Consider the following 21,145-nt stretch of genomic DNA (forward strand, 5'->3'; position numbering starts at 1 on the left):
CTGGTGGGTTCAGCGCTGCCCGGCAGTGCCCCAGCTGTGGCCACCCCCATTGCTACTGGACTGGGCATGTAGAGAGAGTGGGAGGGGGTCTGCGAGGGGGTACGTGTATGAGGGGTGTACGTGTAGGGAGTGGTGTGTGCTGGTGGAGGTATATCAGGAGTAGGGTGCATGTGTGATGTATGTGTGTGATACGTGTGTGCATGAGGGGCGTGCGCCGGTGTGGCTGTAGCAGGGGCGTGTAGAATGTATGGGTGAGGGTGTGATGGATGTGTGTGTGCTGATGGGTGATGTGCAACGTATATGTGTGAGGGGTATGTGACGGCGGTGTGTGTGCTGAAGGGTGTGGGGGGGGGTGGCTGCGTGTGCGCTGAGGGGGTGTGTGCCGGTGGGGCTGTACCGGGGGTGTGTGTGCGCGGACGAGGCGGGTCCTCCCCGGTGCCCCCCCGCCGGCAGCGCGGAGCTGTCCATGATCTCATCGGGAGCCCGGCCTCCGCGCCCGCCGCCGCCTGCGGGCACCCCGCCGCGCCGCACCGGCTGCCCCCCCGACACCCACACACCCACCCGCGCAGAGCCGGGCGTGCGGCCGCGCTGCAGCAGAGCCCGGGCGGCGGCAGCACCAGCGCCGCCGGCCGTGCCGGGAAGGTCACCCCCGCTCGCCCCCCGCCGGGGCCGGGGCGGGTGCCGGGGCCGGGCCGCGGGTGCCGGCATGGCGCGGGGCTGAGGAGAGGCGGGCGCCGGCGGGAAGGAGCCGCGGGGCTAGAAGATGGCTTCCCCCGCGCCCCCCGCGCCGGGAGGCGGGCCCTCGCCCCCCGCCGGCCCGCCGCGCCTTCGCCAGGTGGGTGCGCGCCGCGGCGGCGGGGACACGCGTGTCCGCGCTCCCGGCCCGGCCCGCTCCGCTCCACGCGTGGGGCCGCGCCTGCGCCGGCGGCAGGTGCAGCGGAGGGGAGGTGGAGGGGCACGGGGGCACCGGGTCTGGCCGCGGCCCGGTGCCAGGCGGGTGCTGTTGCGAGGGGATCCCCGCGGCGGGCGGACCGTCGGGGAGCGGGGAGAGGGAGTCCCGGTGGATGGGGCGGGAGGTGGAACTGCTGGGACCCGAGCAGTGCGAAAGTACATCGACAGTAGTGGGTGGGTGTGCGGAGACGGGTGGATGGATGCCTTCCTATTATCTGCTCCTCTTTCAATAGCAATAATAAAAACAAGTAAAATAACCACGAAGCCCCAGATTCGCCCTCAGATTCTGCCAGGCAGCCACCTGCGCAGCTGTGCCCGTGCATACCCACACACATGTGCAGCTTCACAAGGCTGCGAGCGGCGGTGGTGCAGCGTTGTGGTGCATTACTGCCGTAGCAGAGCGTGTCGAAAGGCATGAATAAAATCTTAATTAACGTAATGCAGTAGTTTTCAAGGGGCCCTTCTGCTCTTGCAACGCTTTCCTGCTTGCATTTGTCCCCATGCGAGAAGAGAGCTTTGGCTTGCAGTGGCTGCTGCATTAATTTACATTTTGAATGGTGAAGTTGGTGGCAGGAGTTGTTTGATGTTCTCTACCTGGCTGGGTTGAGGAGCAGTGATGGGGTTCCTGGAGGTGGGGGCTCACACTATGAGCACTTCACATCTGCTGAAAATGGTAGAGGCAGAAATGGAGGGACACAGTGCTGGCGTGCTCCATTTGCTCTTCCCTGCTCAGGCTGTAACCTTACTGGGGTAAGATTAATAAAGAAAAAGCTGTTGCAAAGGAGGATTCCCAATGAGTAATCAGATTAGTGTAGTAAGTGTGTACTCAAACATAAAGTATAAATACCATCTTGCTCCTTTTTGCCTTTCTGCATTTTTGTTGAGAAGCGGTGGTGCCATTGACAGGGAAATCCCAGAGGTCTGCAGTTGGGTCAGACATCTGAAAGTTTGGAGGAGTATCTAAACTTGTCAGTGCCTTTACACGCTGGATGTTTAGGCTAACTTAAGCAAAAAGGCCTTTGTGTGGGTTTGCTTCTGACCCCGGCTGCAAATGCCGCAAGAACAGCTGCCCCTTCACCCTCGTGTAGTTTGGCACTTCCTGTCCCCTTCCCTGCTGGAAACTGGAAGACAAAAAATGTCTGATTTTAGTAGCTAAGTTTGGGGGTTGGAGACAGAAGGATGAGCAAGGATCTCTGCTGTGTTGGCAATCTGTAGTAGGTGCAATCAGCAGGACTAGCAGGACAGATGAAGAGTGTTGTGGAGTGAGAAGAGTTCCAGGTAGTGAAGGCAAGGCTTGATGCTGAAGGCCCTAAGCACTGGGGCTCCTTGTGGAACCTGCCTTCTCTTTGCATGTTACTTCTTCCACGTGCTTACTGCAAAGCAGAGCAGCCCCCACCCTGTGCTGAAATACTCTGCTGAGAAGGACCCAGTGTGTCCAGCCACAGAGCCAGACCGCTGCATTCTTTGGAGCGTCCCAAACTGACTTCTCCTGGGGGTTATTCATTTGACATGAGAATGGAATGACAAAGTAATGTCCTGAATTTGTATGTGGAAATCACTCTTGAAAGCCAAAATTAACTACCACAGAAGACAGTCGACTGTCTTCTTACGCATTTTGTCTGCTCTGTGTTTAGAGTTATTTCTAATTACATTTAGAAGGAAGTCACTTGTCAGATGTATTTCTGTACCATGGCTGGGCTAGAGTCTAGTATTTGTTTGAGTTTTTCCTGCCCTTCAATAAAGCAGCAAACACAGGGCTTATTGAGTGACCTTCACATGAATTCGGAAGTCCACAAATAAATACACAAAGCTGCTCAGGACCGAGGCAAAGAGCACAGCAATGATTGAAGTCGATCAATTTTCCTATAAATTGTGATCCACCATCTCTTGCATCCTTAAGAGGGAAGGAGGATGGAGTTGGGAGCGTACAAAACAGAAGGGAAGTGAAGAGGTCTTCTTGAAACCATCATAGTGACTGTTTTGTTATCACAACACACTTACCGTGACAGCCCTTGTCAAAAACTGAAATCAACCTGCTGAATTCCCACTAGTCCTTGGGGCTAGTCCCATCTTGCATCTTGGTAATGAAAGAAGCTGTGAGAACTTAGGTTTGTAGAGGTTTTCCTGTGTCTTCCAGTTAATTGAAGTGATCTTTCAATCTGTCCTTCCTGTTAAATGGATATTTGGGGGCACTTGCAGCACTGAGGCTGTTATTTGCATCTGCAGCTCTGAACCTGTTCTAGCGAGAGCTGTGTTTTACTTCAAACACTTGAGTTGTGCCATTTAAATTGTGCCTGGAGTATGCCTTGCCAAGTCAAGTGGTGCAGTCAATTACCAGTAAAGTTTGCTATGTGAAGCTGAACAGTACCAAACAAAACACCAAGTTGCTGTAAAGTTTAAGTTCTGGTCCTTTAAACAACTAAAATATCTGAATGAGTTCTCCTGGATAATTTGGCATTGTGATTTTATATCTTTGTGAGTAAAATAGCAAACAGGGGTAAACCCCTCTCTTACTAACTGTTCCCCAGGAGGTACTTTTAATGCATTGAAACTGCAAGCTGCCTGCCTCATTAGCAGGACAAATGTACAATAATAATTGTACTCTTTATGAGGAAACATAAAATTAGGGCAGTTTAGTGCTTTGGGCTTGAGCTGAGGCTATGATGCCTAGTTAAACAGAGGCAGGCCAGCAATGGTACAACTTGTGAGTGGTGTACTAGGCAGTACTGAGGTCATGATTTAATGAAGAATCTGCAGAACACCTTTCCTAGAAGAGCTGCAGTATCTTCTCACTGATGTTGTAGATGCTTTGAATGGCTGAACTGTAGTGATTTTATTGCATCCTAAAGAGAAAATCAAACTGAATTACAGGTATACTGGGCAAGCAGTTCAGTGTATATCTAGAGATAGCTCAGAAATGTCAATGTGTCAGCTATAAAAAATGGAGTCAATGGTGGAGCCAGGCTTTTGCAGTTTTGTGAAGGTACTGGATGCTCCAGAGCTTTTCGTGCTAGGGCAGACCTTTCAACAAGCAAAGAGAAAGATGCACAAACAAGTGCTGTGAGACCTGAGGCTGTGAACACCCTTTCTGCCTTGGCTGGAGCAAGAGGCTGCAATTCCCACATCACTAATCCTCTGATTGCTCTGGGGTCCTTGTTTGAGAACTAACTCTACTGTTCTAAGTGGCCCACTCAACATTATCTGCTGTGGCACTTAGGTATTGCTACCTGCTGTGCCTCTGAGCACATGAGTAGATCGATGATCTTAATCCATTATCTGATACAAGAAAAGAATGTGCAGGAGTGTCTTTTACAGTGATTGAGCTCATCTCAGTCAAAGCTGCTTATTATTGAGCAACATACAGGAGTCACAGGGTAATTTTCCTAATGTCATACCATTATTGCCCCCCCTGAAACCTGTTGATACCATGTAATTCTCCTTCAGTAAAAGACCTGTTTGTAGAATGATGCTTGGATGCTTGGAAGTCCTCCTGTTCCTTGTCAAGTTTTGGTTTTGTGTGTGGTGGGGTTTTTTTTTGTTGGCTGGTTGGGTTTTCTGTTTGTTTCCCTCCAAATTATGGTTAGATATATTTGGAAATCCATGTCCAAAAGGATAGAAAGCATCTGGAGTGCCAAACTCATGGCTTGGAGTGAGAACCAAAACTGGAGAGATAACACCCAGCATAGTGTTCAGAGAAGTGCTGATGTGGATGTGGGAAGATGCAGAAGAGGCCTCCTGTCACTGTTTCACCCAAGATGTTTCCATGGCATCACAAATCCATGAGAGGAAGGCATTTGCTTGAGTACTTTAGAGAATGGAATATGAGACCTTCAGATTCTACCCATTACCTCGTTGCTTGATGAGCCAAAGTCACCACAGGAAGCAGAGCTTGCTGGAAATAAGTATGCCTGGCCTTGTGTGTTGTGCCAAGTGTGGCTCTTGGATGCAATAGCAATTCATCTCTGTGCTCAAATGATACAGTTTTGCAGCCTGTCAGATTACATAAACTCTAACAGATGTGGTCTAATCGGTATGAGGTCTCCACCTAGGACTTGGCAAAAAGCTGCTACAGGGAACACTTCATTTGCTCTGTGGGGCTGCAGGAAGGAGTTTTCTTCCTTTTATTTTCTTTTCTCAAGGAGTTCTGCCCTGTAACTCCAGTGGATTTTGTACTGTACCACTTTATACTTTTCTCCTGTAAAGAAGGCAAAAACAACCCTTCCTAAAAACTTGTATGCCACTGCAGTGCTAGAGGTCATCTTCTGGACCATTCATACTACTGACTATTCATATCCTACTGGTGTGCTCTGGTGCTGTCTTTTCCAGCCCACGGCTCTTTATCCCACTCCCCAGGCTCTTCCTACTGCAGGATGTTCTTTGTCCCCTACTAACAGTTGGTGGGATTTGAAGATATTTGAAGCATCTTTTCCATGGGTGGTTTTGACTGATGCTCCTTCCAGCCCACCCTCGCAGTAGCTTTGTTTTGGACAGTATGTTGTTTGCCTTCACATCTTTGCTGGCATGGATTCTAGTTGCATAAATTCAAAAGCAAGATTGGTTTGATTTTTCCCATTTTCAGGGTTTCTTTGAACTGAAATTTAAGTCAACCTTATTTTTAATTCTACCTTCTGCTGCTATGAAGCAGAATGGCCTGAAAGTAGAATGGCTTGAAAACCAGCCTGGTGAGATACTGGCTGAGGTGTCACAGCACTGAATAAAGAGAACATCTATCCAAATGAACACTGCTATTTGAGTGAACCATGGATGCCATACCAAAGGGAAAAGGGTGCTAGAAAATGTCTTACTGCTGATTTGAAATGATGAAGCATTGTGCATAATGAACCTGTTGCATAATAGATGTAGGCTAATGTAGGGGAAAGTAATTAACAGTTAGTGCATAAATGACTACATGTATCTAGATTACATACAGAAATTATTGTGCTGCAGTGTTATTTAGGTTGCAAACTCAATCATTTAGCAGTTATGAATTAGGGGAATTAAGGACTGTGCCATTGTAATTCTGTCCTTTTGTTTTCCTGTCCTTTACACTGAATTGGGCTCTGGAAAAAAAACGAAACAAAACACTGAAGTGATCATAGAATTAAAAACCGAATCACAATGTATGATAACATGCTGCAGGAAAACAAACATACTGCTGCCACGCTGCAGCTTTAGTATTGGGAGGGGGGTGGTTTAGGCCCACAATCAAGAAAAGGGAAATAATAACTTTGGAAAGCTTGCTTCCCAAGCCAAATGTGTAGGGAATTTGCAAGCAGAGATTAAAGGTGCAGCTCCGGCCCCTGGTCTTTACCCTGGCAAAGTTCTCAGGTGATTACCTGGGGGCTGGGCCTTGGCATATGGCTGGGCTGCAAGGAGATTATCTAATCCCAGAGGAGAAGACTCTCTCTCTATATATGTATATGTATATATGTGTGTGTGTATGTATGGAAGGTGAAATATTTTTAAATGCTTGTTTTCCAGAGCACACAACAAGGGACTCACAAATGATGATGGTAGGTTGCAGTGGATCTCACACAAAGCACACAGCAGGGAGGCCAGATGGGAAGAACAACCAAACTAATTGCTGGTGGATGTAGGGAAAGCATAAGAGGGGTACTTCCTAAAAGCAGATGCAGTCTCAGCTAGAAGGTTAGTCCACTGCTTGGCAGTTCAGCTCAGTATTTGTGGTTCAGTCACCTGAGTACTCTAAACAACCTCAAGGCAGGCAATAGAGATATTGGAGCTTTGTGAAGAAAAGCAGCAAAAAATCTGGTGCATGTCAAAGGATAGCAAATCCTTGGGAATCAATCCCATTTCCATGCCACACAGTTACTAAAATGTAGAGCCTGTGAGACTGCCTGACTGTGAGTTGAGTCATTTAGTCAAAGGAATGCTCTGAAATCCTGGAAATTAGCAGATCCTTTTGATGACACATGAGATTCTGAAATGAGGGAACCACGGTGAGTTGTCCCAGTTTGTGCAGCAAAGCCATGAAAACCACTTTAGTTGGAGCCAGCATTTTTAGCCTGCTGTGCAGGAGAAGAATTAAAGTGCTTCTTACCAGTCAGTAGAGTAAAAACAGCAAACCAGCACTCCTGCTTCCCACTAAATCCCTCAACACAAACCTTGTAAGTCTGTCTGTGCTAAATACTGATCTCTGCCTATGTGTCTTAGAAACAAAACTTCTTGCTCTTAGTATCTGTAGCTTTGGTGCCTCCCAAGGTAAGGTAATAATGATGTTTGCTCTGAAACACCAAAAGGGTCATGGTGAATGTGCTGTGTTTGTATTTATTATGACTTTGTTGTGTAAGTCTTATAATTTGTTATTATGTTTGTGGGTTTGTTTGGTAGAGGGTTTTAGGCTTTAGATTGAAGTCATTTGCTGTGGGATGTTGCCACAGAAACCCTGGTGAAGGCGATTTCCACAACAGTACAGGTCCCTGTGAGGGTGCAGGAAGGAGAGCCTTGGGGCTGGTAGGGACTGTGTGGAGCCACTGGTAGCTGCGTCGTGGTGAGCACCGTGGCACACAGTGTGGTAAGTCAAATGGCTGATGTTACACCAACACAGAAGTAATTCTGGCATCTGAGCTTACCCTCAGGCATCAGTTTTGAGCTACAGTCACTGAGAATATGCCCTGGAGTTGTAAATATGCTCTGCTGGTGATCAAAGGACTTAGCTGAGCATCTTCTCCTGCTGATGTTTGTGTTAAGAGGAATCTCTGCTAAGTTTATAAACAGTAACTGGTAAATGGGATTGAGAAGGCTCCTGGCTAACTGTCAATAAATAACTGGCTATCAGAGAGGGGAAGATACTTGACTAAACACAATATGTTCCCTTCTGATGGCCATCCTCTCTTTTTCTTTCTTCCTTTCTGAAATGCCTGCTTGCTCTTGCTGAGATGGGCAAGGTGGGAGCTCAGAAACAATTGTCCTGTCAAGCAGGTTGTAGGCTTCAAGAGGTAATGATGTTCTGTACTCTTTATCTGCATGCTTTAAAATAAAAAAAGACTATTTAAATAAAGAAGAGAGGCAGTGAGCTAGGAACTGCTGTTCGTTAATGAACTTGGGTGGGGGAAACAGGCTGCCTTGAGAATCTGTTGTTGGTGCACAGAGCTGTTCAGAGCAATGCAAGTGGACAGCTGGCTGAAAGAATCTGGTAGAATTTTGTCAGCTTTGCAACTGAAAGCTAACAACATCAGGAAGAATACCTTACAGAGGGTGGGTTAAAAATGCTGTGCTGCAGATTTTCACAACTGAGAACGCCCTGAGAGGAAATTTCTCTTTCAGTTTAGCAAAAATGATTGCTGATCATAGTTAGGTTTAATGTGTCATGATTAAGTGATGCAGAGTGCTTGACATCCTGATGCTCTTCTCATAACTGGCTGAACATGCAGCCAGGCTGCTGATTGCTAAAGCCTCCAAGAACAGACAGCAGCAGTAGTATGGCAGCTTTGCTAATGAGATTATGGCAGTAATGTCAGTTGTGCCTCGTTCCCTGCCTGCCTCAGAGCACAAAATTACAACCCTGAGAGCTGAAGTGTTTGTGAAAGCCACTTTGGGGAATGCTGTTTAAATACCTACTCTCTGTAATAATATCCTACCATAATATTTGTATCTGGGCTTCCCCCTTCTCTGCCATAACTGCTGGTATCAATTATAGGGAACTGCTCTGTGGTTTTGGATTTAATCAAGTTTAAGCCCTGGTCAAATTGTACATCACATCTGAGATTCCCAACATGAAGAAAAAATGAGTTGTGTTGAGTTGTGGGACCGCACAGCATTTACAGCACAATTATTGATTGTCTCTGCTTGTACAGGCTGGATTTTCTTCTTGTTGTTTTGGCTGTCTAGTCTTGGAGTATTTTGATTTATCTGTAGAACTCCTGTAGATTATGAAGAGTTCAGTGTGTAATGCAGCAGTTAACTGAGAATTCCTATATTGAAGGAATCTTTGTTTATGCCACCAGGATTCATTCATCAACTCCCTCCCTGCAAAACATTTTGGAAAAGTGTTTGCCTTGTTAACTCTTAATATTCAGATCTGTGGATGTATAGAAAGTGACAGCTACAGGAGATTAAGATGCTGATAAGTTGCTGACCTGTCCCTTTCAGGGACATGTGCTGGAACTTGTCCAGAGAAGGGCCACAAGGATGGTCAGAGGGCTGGAGCTCCTCTCCTATAGAGACAGACTGAGAGAGTTGGGGTTATTTAGCCTGGAGAAGAGAAAGCTCCAAGGAGAACTTATTGTGTCCTTCCACTATCTGAAGGGGGGGCTAAAAGAAAGCTGGGTAGGAAATTCTTAGGGTGTCAGGGAGTGATAGGACTGGGGGGAATGAAGGAAAACTAGAATTGGGTAGATCCAGATTGTATGTTAGGAAGAAATTGCTCACCATGAGGGTGGTGACACACTGGCACAGGTTGCCCAGGGAGGTGGTGGAAGCCTCATCCCTGGAGGCTTTTAAGGCCAGGTTGGATGTGGCTCTGAGCAACCTGCTGTAGTGCGAGGTGTCCCTGCCTATGGCAGGGTGGGTTGGAACTGAATGATCCTTGAGGTCCTCTCCAACCCTAACAATTGTATGATCAGGTCTTATGTTTGTTATTGCTTATTCTGAATGTGTTAAAGGCCATGAATTAAATAAAAATGGTAGATGTAGTTCACAGCAAATTAACTGGAGAAGCATTTGATCTATCTAGAGATGGCCCTTCAGGAGGTGAATTGAACATGTCTGAATACACTCATGGTGTGACTTCACGGGGCTGTGTACGTGAGGCACAGATTCATGTGAACAAAGGCTGTGTGACCCCAAGTCCTGACAGTCATGTGAGAGGCCTTGACATGGGCTGTGTGTCCTGTTGGAGAGCTTTCATCTCGTGGGACATTTGCAACCATCCCACAGATGGGAATGTATTTCACACATTCCCATTGGCTGGATTCAGGCTAGTGGGAAGTGGTGCTCTAAAACCTCTTATCATTTAGGTTGGATCTAAGGGTGAAGTTCTGTTTTCTGAGTTTGAGGATGTCCAGACTTAATTCATCTTCTTGTGCAGTCTTCCTAAATGTTACATTTCTCTCTCTCTCTCTCTCTCTCTTTTTTTTTTTTTCCCCTGTAAGAAAAGGGGAAAAAAGTAATCCTGGATTACTTACCTGTGTGTCTGAGAGCAATTTCCTCCTCTTATGCACCTTTAGAAACAGCATGCACCCCAAATGTTCGATTTAAAACCAACCAGCACAAACACCCTTCCCCTTCCCCAGATGCTCTCCCCACATTCCCAGTTCCCAGAGGAGAAAATAAACTCTGCACTGAGTTCTGAGCTAGGATGTTTTGGATAATAGCTGGCTGTTGGATCACGTGAAGGCGACTCTTCTGAAGTCTCCTTTGTGCGCTATTTTAGTGTTATCCTCCAAGACACATTTGCTTATTATTTTATCTTTCTAAAATGCAACTCTCCCTCCTCCTCCTCCTCCTCCTCCTGGTGTGGAATGCCTGCCAATCCTCGGTCATCTGTGACCCCTCAGCTGCTGCTGCTCTCAGGAATGCGTGCTTCGTTCCAGCGGCGGTGGCTGGCTGCGGTCCTCTCTGATGTGCGCTCCGCGTGTTGGTGTGGGTGGCGCAGGAGCTGGCAGGGAGAGGAGCAGGGCTCCGTCATGAGAAGAGCTCTCTTGTGACTGCACAAGAGCTTTCTGGGAAACTTGAACTTGCTCAGGCTGGACGCTAATATCCTGGCCGCGATTCAAGATGATATTTTAGTTCTTGCTGAGAGCAGCAGCTGGTCAGTGCACAGAAGCCAAAGCCTGTTGGTTCGCCCGGGACAGCAGGCAGGGGTGTCACATGCTGCACGGACATCTCTTGTACCACTGTAAACTCAGAGAATTTTTAGATCCAGACCACGTCACTAATAATTTAGTCTTGGATTTCCTGCAAATAGCTTCTTGTGTCTCTGGAGCTGACCTTCAATGAGACTGTTTCTCAGAATCGTTTCTGTAGCAGGCAGAGATTCCTACTGGAAATGCTCTACCTTGAATCATCACTGCCTTGGTGTGTGTTCTCTGCTGCCTCCTGGCTGGCAGCTATTGGGCAAGGTGTCACTTCCAAGCAATTTTAGGACTCTCTCATGTGGGCAAGTTGAAAACCAGAAAACAGGGCTCACACCCCTCCTCCTGGTCTGAATGTTTCTCATGTTTCCAGTATCTGAAGGGGGCCGACAGGAAGGCTGGGGAAGGACTTCTCAGGATCTCAGGTAGTGATAGAACTAGGGGGAATGGAATGAAGCTGGAGGTGGGAAGATTCAGGCTGGATGTGAGGAGGAGGTTCTTCACCATGAGAGTGGTGAAACCCTGGAATGGGTTGTCCAGGGAGGTGGTTGAGGCCCCGTCCCTGGAGGTGTTTAAGCCCAGGCTGGATGAGACTCTGGCCAGCCTGATCTAGTGTGGGGTGTCCCTGCCCATGGCAGGGGGGTTGGAACTAGATGATCCTTGTGGTCCCTTCCAACCCTGAATGATACTATGATAATACTGGTCCTTTTTTATGGTAACCTAGTGATTCTCTTATGGTAATTCTGGCATTCTAAGGATGTAGTTGGAGAAAACAATTGATGTATTAAAAGCAGGGGCAAGAACAACAGAGTCCTGAAGTTTCTGCAGCACCAAAATGCAAATGGGGGAAGCTTTGTGGTTCTAATGGTGGTTGGGTAATTCAGAGCAAGCAAAGAGCAAGAAGAGTTGGGTATAAATATTTAGAAGTAAAAGTTCCTCTACAAAAGTCTTGTTGGCTCCAGTGGCTGCTAGTTCCCCTTCAGCTTGTTCAGCTCAAAGAAGAAAATCTATATTTAGTAAAGCAAATGTGTGTGAAAGCTGAATAAAAGCATTTTGTCTGGCACATTTTGGATGTGTTCTTAAGATCTGGGAAGTTGATGGGCAGGCACTGTAGAAAATGCATTGAAACTTGATTTCTATAACATGAAATTGCTTACTTGTCTTGGGCTAATGACTGATAACCTCTTATCACCCAGCCTAGTACTGCTCCTGGCAGGTGGATTATTTGTCCTGGTTTTGGCACCTGTGTTGCTATTGCAGTTCCCCTGGGGTTAAGGTTGAAGGCCTTCTCAAGTTTTTCACCTTCCTGAGGGCTGTGCAAGAGCACCCCACTTGAGAAGGGCTGGGGAATCCTTTGCAGGACAGAGTGGGTTTGGCTCTTGCTGTGTGCTTCTGATCATGTTTCCAGACAGTTTAGGTTATCTGTTGATGGCAGCAAATGCCTCCAGCAAGATGTGAGCTGACACATCCCAGCAGACAGCCAGGTGTGGTTTGTAGTGCTGTGTTGCCCCAGCAGCTTTGGCAGCTAAGGCCAGCTCACTGGCTCAGCTTGGATCTGCAGCTTTCTAATCTTCTTTTCAGGTGACAGCCAATGGATCCAAAAGCATCAGAAATCCTTGTCATGATTTTGTTATTGGCTGCACTTGATGCAGCTGGTGTTTCCTTTGTCTCTGGTGGTCTATCAAGAAATGCCAGGTTGCCCGAAGGGCTACTTGTAATATGATAACAGAAGTGTGGTGCAGAGCTTTCCATCTGCAAGTGTGGTGGGGGTGGTAGAAAGCTCTGGTTATCTGTAATGTGACCTGACACAGCCCTCACTGCAACTAAACATAGTTTGATATTCTCTGCACCTGTTAGCCTGCTTCTTCCTGTGCCCATTTTGAGGGGTGCATCAAAACCTAGACCTTTACCTGGAGCTAGCTCCCACATCCCTGCAGTGTCATTGGCTTGCCTTTTAAAGTTTTGCTAGTGTAAAGTTATTTCAACCTCTTGGAGGATCTGTCCTTTGAGGCATTTGGCAGCTGGGGAGGTAGCCAACCTCTACTCCTTCTGTTGTCCCATTGAGCTTTCATTTGACTAGTGCCTTGGGGTGCTTTTGACATTGAGCTTTACTGGTGCCTCACCACCATGCAGCAATAATACAGCAGATACTTCTCCTCCCTGTAACAGTTTGCCCTGAATGTATGGGTGCATTGCATCTGGTTTTTCTTTTTTCCTTCTTTTCTTTTTCATATTATTTCTCTCTTTTCCTTCTCATCAAAGTTTTGCAGAATTAGTGCAGAGATTCCTTTCAGTCACAGAAAATTTCTGGGCAACAGCATCATGGGCTGGAAGGTTGAGGGGTTGTTTTTTTGAGATGAATAATGTAATGTCCAAATGTCTCTGATGCTAATTATGATCTATCAATTTTCAATGCTAGAAATGCCATGTACTGTAAAAATGAGCTCCAAGTCAACCCCCCAGCTTCCTACCATTCTATTGCCATGACAAACAAACCCCAGAACACAAAATAATTATCTATCCAGCCCTGCTGCCTTTTAACAAGGAACTCAGGAACCTGGTCACCTTCACTTCAGCTACAGCTTAAAATCCCTTATTAGGCTGTGTAGTCATGAAGTCAGGATTCACTTAAGGACAGCCAATTTCAGGTCTGTGTGGAGAATGTGTTATTAACCCTCTCTGGTTAAGGTCTGCTGGGTGGAATACACTGCCCATGGTTATCTAGAATAAACAATGTGAGCTTATGTTGCAAAACACATCTTTATGTAAACTGAATGGATGTCAGAGGTTGGAGAGAGAATCCTGTGTCAACACTTATTTTTACCTTGAATTATTCCTTCAGCTGGATTTCACATGGAATTTCTAAGGCTTGTGTGGACAACCTAAAGAGTTAATTTATAATTCATGGAGGGACTGATTGTTGCAGAATACTACACAGAACTGTACTAAACAGTTCCCAAAAGAAATAATCTTGGAACCATATTCTGAAGCTGGCTACTTAAAGCATTGGCTCAGCTGTAGCATATAGACCAAAATGACTGTATCAAGTCTTACTCAAAAGAGGGTAATGCTTTTTGTTGAACAATAAATGAAGGTTTACTTGGTGTCTGTTCTTTGGCTTTGGTAGTATGATTGTAAAGATGTAGTTGTTGGCATATGTGCATCTGGATTGGCACAGCCCCAGGCACAAATCCAGGCTGTGTGCAGAGTGGGCTGAGAGTAGCTCTGAAGAGAAAGACTTGGGGGGTGTTGATTGATGAGAAGCTCCCCAGGAGCCAGCAGTGCCCTCATGCAGCCCAGAGGGCAAATCATATCCTAGACCACATCGAGAGGAGTGTGGGCAGCAGGGCAAGAGAGGGCATTCTGCCCCTTTGCTCTGCTCTGCTGAGACCTCACCTCCAATACTTCACCCAGTTCTGGTGTCCCCAGCAGAAGGACACAGAGCTGCTGGAGTGAGTCCAGAGGAGGCCACAAAGATGATCCAAGGGCTGGAGCAGCTCTGCTGTTAGGACAGGCTGAAGAAGCTGGGGTTGTGCAGCCTGGAGAAGACTCCAGGGGGACCTTAGAGTTGCCTTTCAATAGCTGAAGAGATCCTACAGGAAGGCTGCAGAGGGACTTTTCCTGAGGGTGTCTAGAGACAGGATAAGGGGGAAGGGTTTGAAGCTAAGGGAGAGCAGGGTCAGACTGGATCTGAGGAAGAAGTTCTTCAGTACAAGGATGGTGGGACTCTGGAACAGGCTGCCCAAGGAGGTTGTGGCTGCCTGCTTTCTGGGGGTGTTCAAGGCCAGGTTGGATGAGGCCTTGAGCAGCTGAGTCTAGTTGAGAGCTTTCCCTGCCCACGGTGGGGAGGTTGAAGCAGATGATCTCTTAGGTCCCTTCCAACCTGAGCCATTCTGTAACTCCATGAAGCTGTAGTGCCAAAAACTTTGTACTTAAGAAATTGCAAGGAACCCTCCTGGCTGTAATTTTCTAGTGAAGTGGCTGGAGTAGCACTCAATGATACACCTACCTGGAGCGGCTGGGGGGCAATACTCATTTAAGGTACATTCTAAAGAGACTAATTTTCATGTTGTAGAAAGCAGGAGAGACTAGAGCAGGGAAAACTGAGGTATGAAAGTTTTTAATGTCTCTGCTTTCACAATATTTCTTATGGCAAATGGGTGATTTTTACTTTATTCTTGAATCTTTGTCATAAACTCTTAATATCTGTGGCTGTCACGATGACTGCAGCTGTCACTGAATAACCTTGACCTAAATGCAGTTACAAAGATAGATGTGTTTGCAGAAGCACACTGTGATACAGGAGGGAGAAATTAAATCTTCTCATTTGAAGATGACACAAATATATATTTTTGGTCCCAGTTTGTAGGAAGATGGAATTGTGTGGCAGAATGCTTGCCATGGTAACACAGATGATGAGAGCTGAGCTATTGACTTGAAGATGCAGTGGAAGGCATGGTGTTAACTATAAAGGATGGTGTTTGTATTGCATTTTTGTGCTGGTGAGTAGATAGTTGACTCAAAGGCCATTCAATGTGTAATTAAACCAATAACTTTTGTGCAGTTTAAGGACTGAGTTTTATACATGTGCACACAGAAATCAGTGTGCACTGGGAGGCAGCCTTCTAACACATGAGTACTGAAGAATGGCCTTTTGTGTCAGCCCTGTGTACCTCCTGTAGATGGAAAACCTGTGGAAGCCTAACTGGGCATGCAATGTCACCCTTGACTGTAATTAAATGTCTCTGCTGAGGGTTCTGTTCTGCCAAAAGTGGAAGCAGTCTTGCATCTGGATGTTGATGGCTTATATTAAGCCAGTCATTAGACCAAAGACTTTTTCTCCTCCACTGTGAGGCTGTCAAGCTGAGGTGAAATCTTTACATCAGTGACCAGAACATTTGGAAAGATAGGAATCTTCTTTCCTCTTTTTCTAAGCCTAAATGGAGTGTTCCATTTCTTGGAGGAGGTTAGCTTTTGTCCTGGTTTAGGCAAGTGTCTTTTTATTTGTCTGTATCACCCACAACAGAGAATGCAACAAATGTGACTTTTTAAAGGGAGTCTGTGTCAATTTTAAACCAAGTATTTTAAGAAGTCTGTTTCAGTGTTCTGTGAAGAAGTGTCACCAATCATGAATCCTTGCCTGATGAAAACTCATGTCTTGCTTCCTTGAAGGAACATTCACTAACATTCTTTTACCAGCCAACTGATTTGCTCTGCTGGCATCAGGCTGCTGTTCCAGAGAGAACAGAGACACCAAACTCAGCTCTGAAATGTGGTGGAGAGCAGCAGGTGCATCATCTGCTACCCTAAATGCAAGACCCACAGAGTTGTTTTAGTTCCCTTTGTTTTAAACCTGCAGCAATGATAAACCAATTAGTGTTACTCTGTGGTGGGACTCTGGAATGGATTGCCCAGGGAGGTTGTGAATGTTTCCTCCCTGAAGGTGTTCAAGGCCGGGTTGGATGAGGCTTTGAGCAACCTGGGCTAGTGGAAGGTGTCCTTGCCCATGGCAGGGGGTTGGAGTAGATGATCTCTAAGGTCCCTTTCAACCTGAGGCATTCTATGATGCAAACCACAGCTGCTTGTTGTTGCTACTAGAACCCATGTTTGACTCTGTCAGACAAAAATACTACTGTAAACTGGTTGCTGGTGTACACAGCTTGGCAAGACAAAGACTTCTACTTCTGATTCCAAATTTACATTACTGGGATTGCTCATGAGGAATTTGGACACCAGCAGACATGGGAAATGGTTGTGTTTACCCAGATGCATGAACTTTAGAAGAAATGTAACTCAAGCAGACAAATATTTGAAGAGTGTACACATTTCAGATGTCCTATTTGTGTATCGCAGTCTGCCTGGTGTGCTTTCCCCAGGTTTTCACTGCCCTGGCAAAAGAAGGTCTGGAGTTGCATGAGGAGTGCTCTAGGCATGTGTGTAAGATCACCTTGTTGGGTATAGCTGGGCAGCCTCTGAAGAGGTAACTCCATAGGATAAAACCTGCTGTGTTCAGCTACTGATCTGCAGAGTTATTATGTTTGGCCTAAAGTGCTCTTTGATTTGATTTGGTTTGTACTCCCTAAGCTTTTCCACATATGGGCTATCCCTTTGGGAAGAGAGATCTTCACTTACAGTAGCTTTGCCAGAGCCAGCAGAGGTTGCAACTATTAAACCTGTGCAAGAAGGCTGCTCACATAATGAGATCCTGAGATTGGTTGCATGTTCTTCATTGTCATTACTTTTATTTTTGTTTGGTTTGGGTTTTTTAAAATCTTAGGAGAGGTTGAATTTACAGCTCTTAGAGAGCAGAGGAAATCTTCTCTTTCCTCACACTGAGAAAACTTTCTGTAGCTGAGGTAAAAAAACACAACAAACACCACCTTTTGTTTTCCAACGTCTGCACCTTGGCCGTGCTGGAGCACTGCTTAATCTGCAGCTTTTGTGTATTTGCTAGAGAGAACTCTGCTATTTGCTGTCTTGCTTGATGACTACTAAAACCTGAACATTCAAATACTCTCAAGAAATAAAACTAGACAGTGACTGAGAATTTGGGTGGTAGAATACAGAGCACAGGATTAACCAGGTTGGAAAAGACCTTTGAGATCATCGAGTCCAACCTATCACCCAACACCATCTAATCAACTAAACCACTTAGTGCCTCATCCAGTCTCTTTTTAAACACTTCCAGTGATGGTGACTCCACCACCTCCCTGGGCAGCACATTCCAATGGCCAATCTCTCTTGCTGGGAAGAATTTCTTCCTAACATCCAGCCTAAACCTCCCCCGGTACAGCTTGAGACTGTGTCCTCTTGTTCTGTCCCAGGTTGTCTGGGAGAAGAGACCAACCCCCACCTGGCTACAGCCTCCCTTCAGGTAGCTGTAGACAGCAATAAGGTCTCTCCTGAGCCTCCTCTTCTCTGGGCTAAGCAATCCCAGCTCTCTCAGCCTCTCCTCATAGGGCTGTGCTCCAAACCCCTCACCAGTTTTGTTGCCCTTCTCTCGACACGTACAAGTAGGTCCCAAGCAATTTTATTTTGAGTGACTGATCTCCCCCACAGAGGAAGAAGCAAACAAAATGCTAAGCTGAGTGGGCCTTAAAACCAAACCTGATTGTGTCAGCTCTTTAGCTTCATGTTTTGAGTGACTGTGGTTGTCTGTTCTATTTTCCACATATGTTAGGACAGTATTAGAGGTTGTTATGTAGATGTGTCCAGAGGATAAACTTTATTTAACTGAAGATAATTCCAGTAATAATCTTGTTTTCCTGCAAGTGCCTCTCTGGCTGTGTTTTATAGACTGGCTCTCAAATGCCTTATGAGATGAATCAAAACAAGTTTTGAAAGCTGCACTTGAACTGTAGGCCATGTCTCTGGACGTGCTTCACTTCTGTCAGTCAGAACATGAGCAGAGAATCTGATCAAAGCATATTCATCTTGAAATACTTGATATTGTGAAAGGTTAAATAGAAAACTTCTGAGAGGGAATTCTTGTCAGCTAGTAAGAACTGCTGAGAGAATGGAGCCTATCTGTACCTTGACCTTAGTCTAATGGGAATCTGTGGGAACAAGAGTCTCCAGACACACTTAGTGTGGGAAACAGTTTACTTGGACTTATGTCTTTATCAGACACCTCAGAATTAATTTCAGAGTGTTTCACCCTTACAGATTCATTGTCTCTGGGTGAGTTGCAGAATGAAGGTGTCAGGCAGGGAAAGGAATCAGCTGTAATTTACCAGCTGGTTGTTCTCTTACTGGGGGTGGTGGTATCCGAGAAGCAGCAAGGTGTGAGCTGTTTGGGGGAAGCTGCAAGATTAGCATCTCTGCAGCACATCTGATTGCCAGAGTGGGCTTTTGCTTTCAAATGTCACAGTAAGAACTCCACAACATTGCTTCTCCTCAAGTGTTATTTCCAAGTAGAACTACTTAAAATTTGACGTGCTCATTCAGTCTTTGCTGCAGCGTGAGCCTTGAAAACTTTGGCAAAACCCATAGGTATTAGATTTAGTGGGAAATCTTTAAGCCCTGTCCTATACCTCCCACAGACAAGTAGAGATGGTTCAGGAGAAAGTCAGAATTGTGAGGAAGTTATGAATTGTTAGCCCTTGTTTATTTCCTAACATAAACAGCACGTGTTTTCAATCTCTGCTGTTGCTTAATATAGATTTTTCCGGCTGGGAATACAAAAGTAAAATAAATCAGATGTGTGAAGTGTTTGCTGATACTAAAGCATTTTCCCAGGGATATGCAAAGTTGGCTTTGTTTGACTGCGTGCCCTTCCTGCCAGGTTCCTGCATTGATGAGCTTTGAACATATCCATGTCTTCAGTCTCAGTGTTTTACCTTTGGGTTTGTGCAAATCCTCTCTCTTGGTGTGCCTCTGAGACAGGCTGGACTGAGTCTGCTCCTACAGAGCACTGTCTGCTTTCTCACTGCTTCATTTCAGCCCCTTGAACAATTGGAGCCCAACAGTAAGTGCAATGGAGAGGGGAAAATCTGAGATTTATTGTGGAGTCTTGAGTTTCTGTTTTCCCCAAACAGGAGCTTTCTTTTCGTGGTATTCAGCAAGTCCCCTTTCTCACAGGAACTGTGCCAGAAGATGGCATTGCTGTACACAGAGCACTCATCTCCATTGCAACAAGTCATTTAAGAGGAGTGGAAAAACTGCAGCTCCAAAGTCCATTAGAGTGAGTCAGGCTGACAGGAAACGAATTTGCCTTCATATCACACGTCAAGGACAGTTCCATTAAAATATATAATGTGCTGAGGAGGGTACTTTTGGGTTTTAATTGTTGCTGTTTAACAAGAAGGTTGTGTTTAAAAGAACAGATTAATCTGTAGGCTGAGGGGGCGTATTTACAAATGAAAATAGAAGACATTATGAAATCCCCCCCCTCTGTTCACACCAACTCCTGCCAGCACCTTACTCTTTGGCTTCAGGATCTGCTATTTTTCCTCAAAACACTTTATTCCAACCATCCTTTAAGTGCAATGGAAAAAGTATTCTCAATAAATTCCAGCAGTCTGGGTTTGCTAAGGTCTGCCTGCAAGGGCAAGTAGCACTTGGCACACTCCAAAGGCTTCTGCAGTGAATTTAATCCCTCAAAATACTAAGCAGCCCTTTGGGATAGGTGAAAGCCTGAGAAAAACTTGTACTCAATTAGCAAAAATGTGATTTCTTTTTTTCCTTCTTTCCCTTCCTCCCTCCCCCCCCCTCCCAGCTTTGTACTTTACAGTAAATTCTGTTATCTCTGATAATAGCTCTGATTTCCACAGTGTGTAGGGTGAACTGAAGTGATAACAGACTATAGCTTTCCTTGGGGGAAAAAATCAGAATCTAAGTCTTGCTGAGTATCCTGGAGCAGATCTGTGTGGGCCTGAATGTTTGTAAGGATTACAGTGTAGTGATGGGAGCGACCTGCTGTGGTTCTGGCTCCCCAGTGAGTTGTTAGGTTTGTCTGAAAGCTTCTTGTTCCTGTTGGGAGCTTTAGAAAATCTCCAGGTTGGCTCATGCTGGTGGCTGAACTGCAGGAACCACCTCCTTCAATTATGTCCCAAACACTAAACAGAGATGCACAGAAATTCAATTAGAAAGACTTAATGCTGGTAAGAAATGCCAGAGACCTTCCTTTTGCCTACACTGTAAATGAAGTTAGATTCTCTTACCAGTAAGGCTCTGAGGGAGAGGAAAGGGAAGGCAAAACAACAGTGAAGAAGAATGGAATGAGTCTAGAACAAACTCTTCCAAGTTATCCTTTCAACCAAAAAGTGAGTTCCTTGCATCCTTCATTTGTTAATTTGGCCATATTACATTTCCCAGTTGTCCTGCCTGCAAAGCCAGCAGGCTTTGGAAGAGGAAGGCAAGGACATAAGTGCCATGCTTTCTCTTCGCTTTTCCCATTACCTGAGGAAAGCGACTCAGTGGGATTTGTTTTAGGGTTAGTGACTGATAGGTAGGGCAGGGACACAACTGCATCAGGAAACAGTTGTGGCTTTTTGAGTGGGCCAGGACCCAAACAGGTGGGTAGATGTCATCTTGAACTTTCTACAGATGGAGACTCCTCTGGGAAGAACATGGATCTGCTTCTTGTTAAACTTCTTATGGATCCCTTTAGCAACAGTTTCTTTTGAGAGGAATCTCTGAGCTTGCTGTTGTCTTCAGGAAGTAACTGATGAAGAATGGAACTTAAAAAAACCCCAAGCTAGCAAAGCCACTTTTGGAATACCCAAGGCTCTGATCTACAGTAATTTATGGCTGTTGTGCAGACATGAGCTAATGTGCATTTGGCAATTACTTCTCACAGTCTGTGGTTTGCTCTGCCGGGCAGGTGGAAGTCATCCCATGTGCAATGGTTCAGGAGATGGCACATGAAGGACTCTTCT

At 45.8% G+C, this 21,145-nt stretch overlaps 1 protein-coding gene across 1 annotated transcript in view; it reads left to right on the top strand.

Moving 5' to 3' along the window:
- Nucleotides 1-683: 683 nt before the first annotated feature.
- Nucleotides 684-21,145, top strand: part of ANK2 (ankyrin 2) — a 296,641-nt gene continuing 276,179 nt past the window's right edge. Inside the window, exon 1 of the mRNA XM_068153843.1 lies at nucleotides 684-835. Within this exon, the coding sequence (XP_068009944.1) occupies nucleotides 764-835 (72 nt within the window). The 5' untranslated portion in view covers nucleotides 684-763. The remainder of the gene's footprint in view (nucleotides 836-21,145) is intronic.

Source organism: Melanerpes formicivorus, unplaced genomic scaffold (assembly GCF_026170545.1).
Source record: "Melanerpes formicivorus ecotype bairdi unplaced genomic scaffold, bMelFor1.0.p_v2 SCAF_27, whole genome shotgun sequence".
NCBI classification, from domain to species: domain Eukaryota; kingdom Metazoa; phylum Chordata; class Aves; order Piciformes; family Picidae; genus Melanerpes; species Melanerpes formicivorus.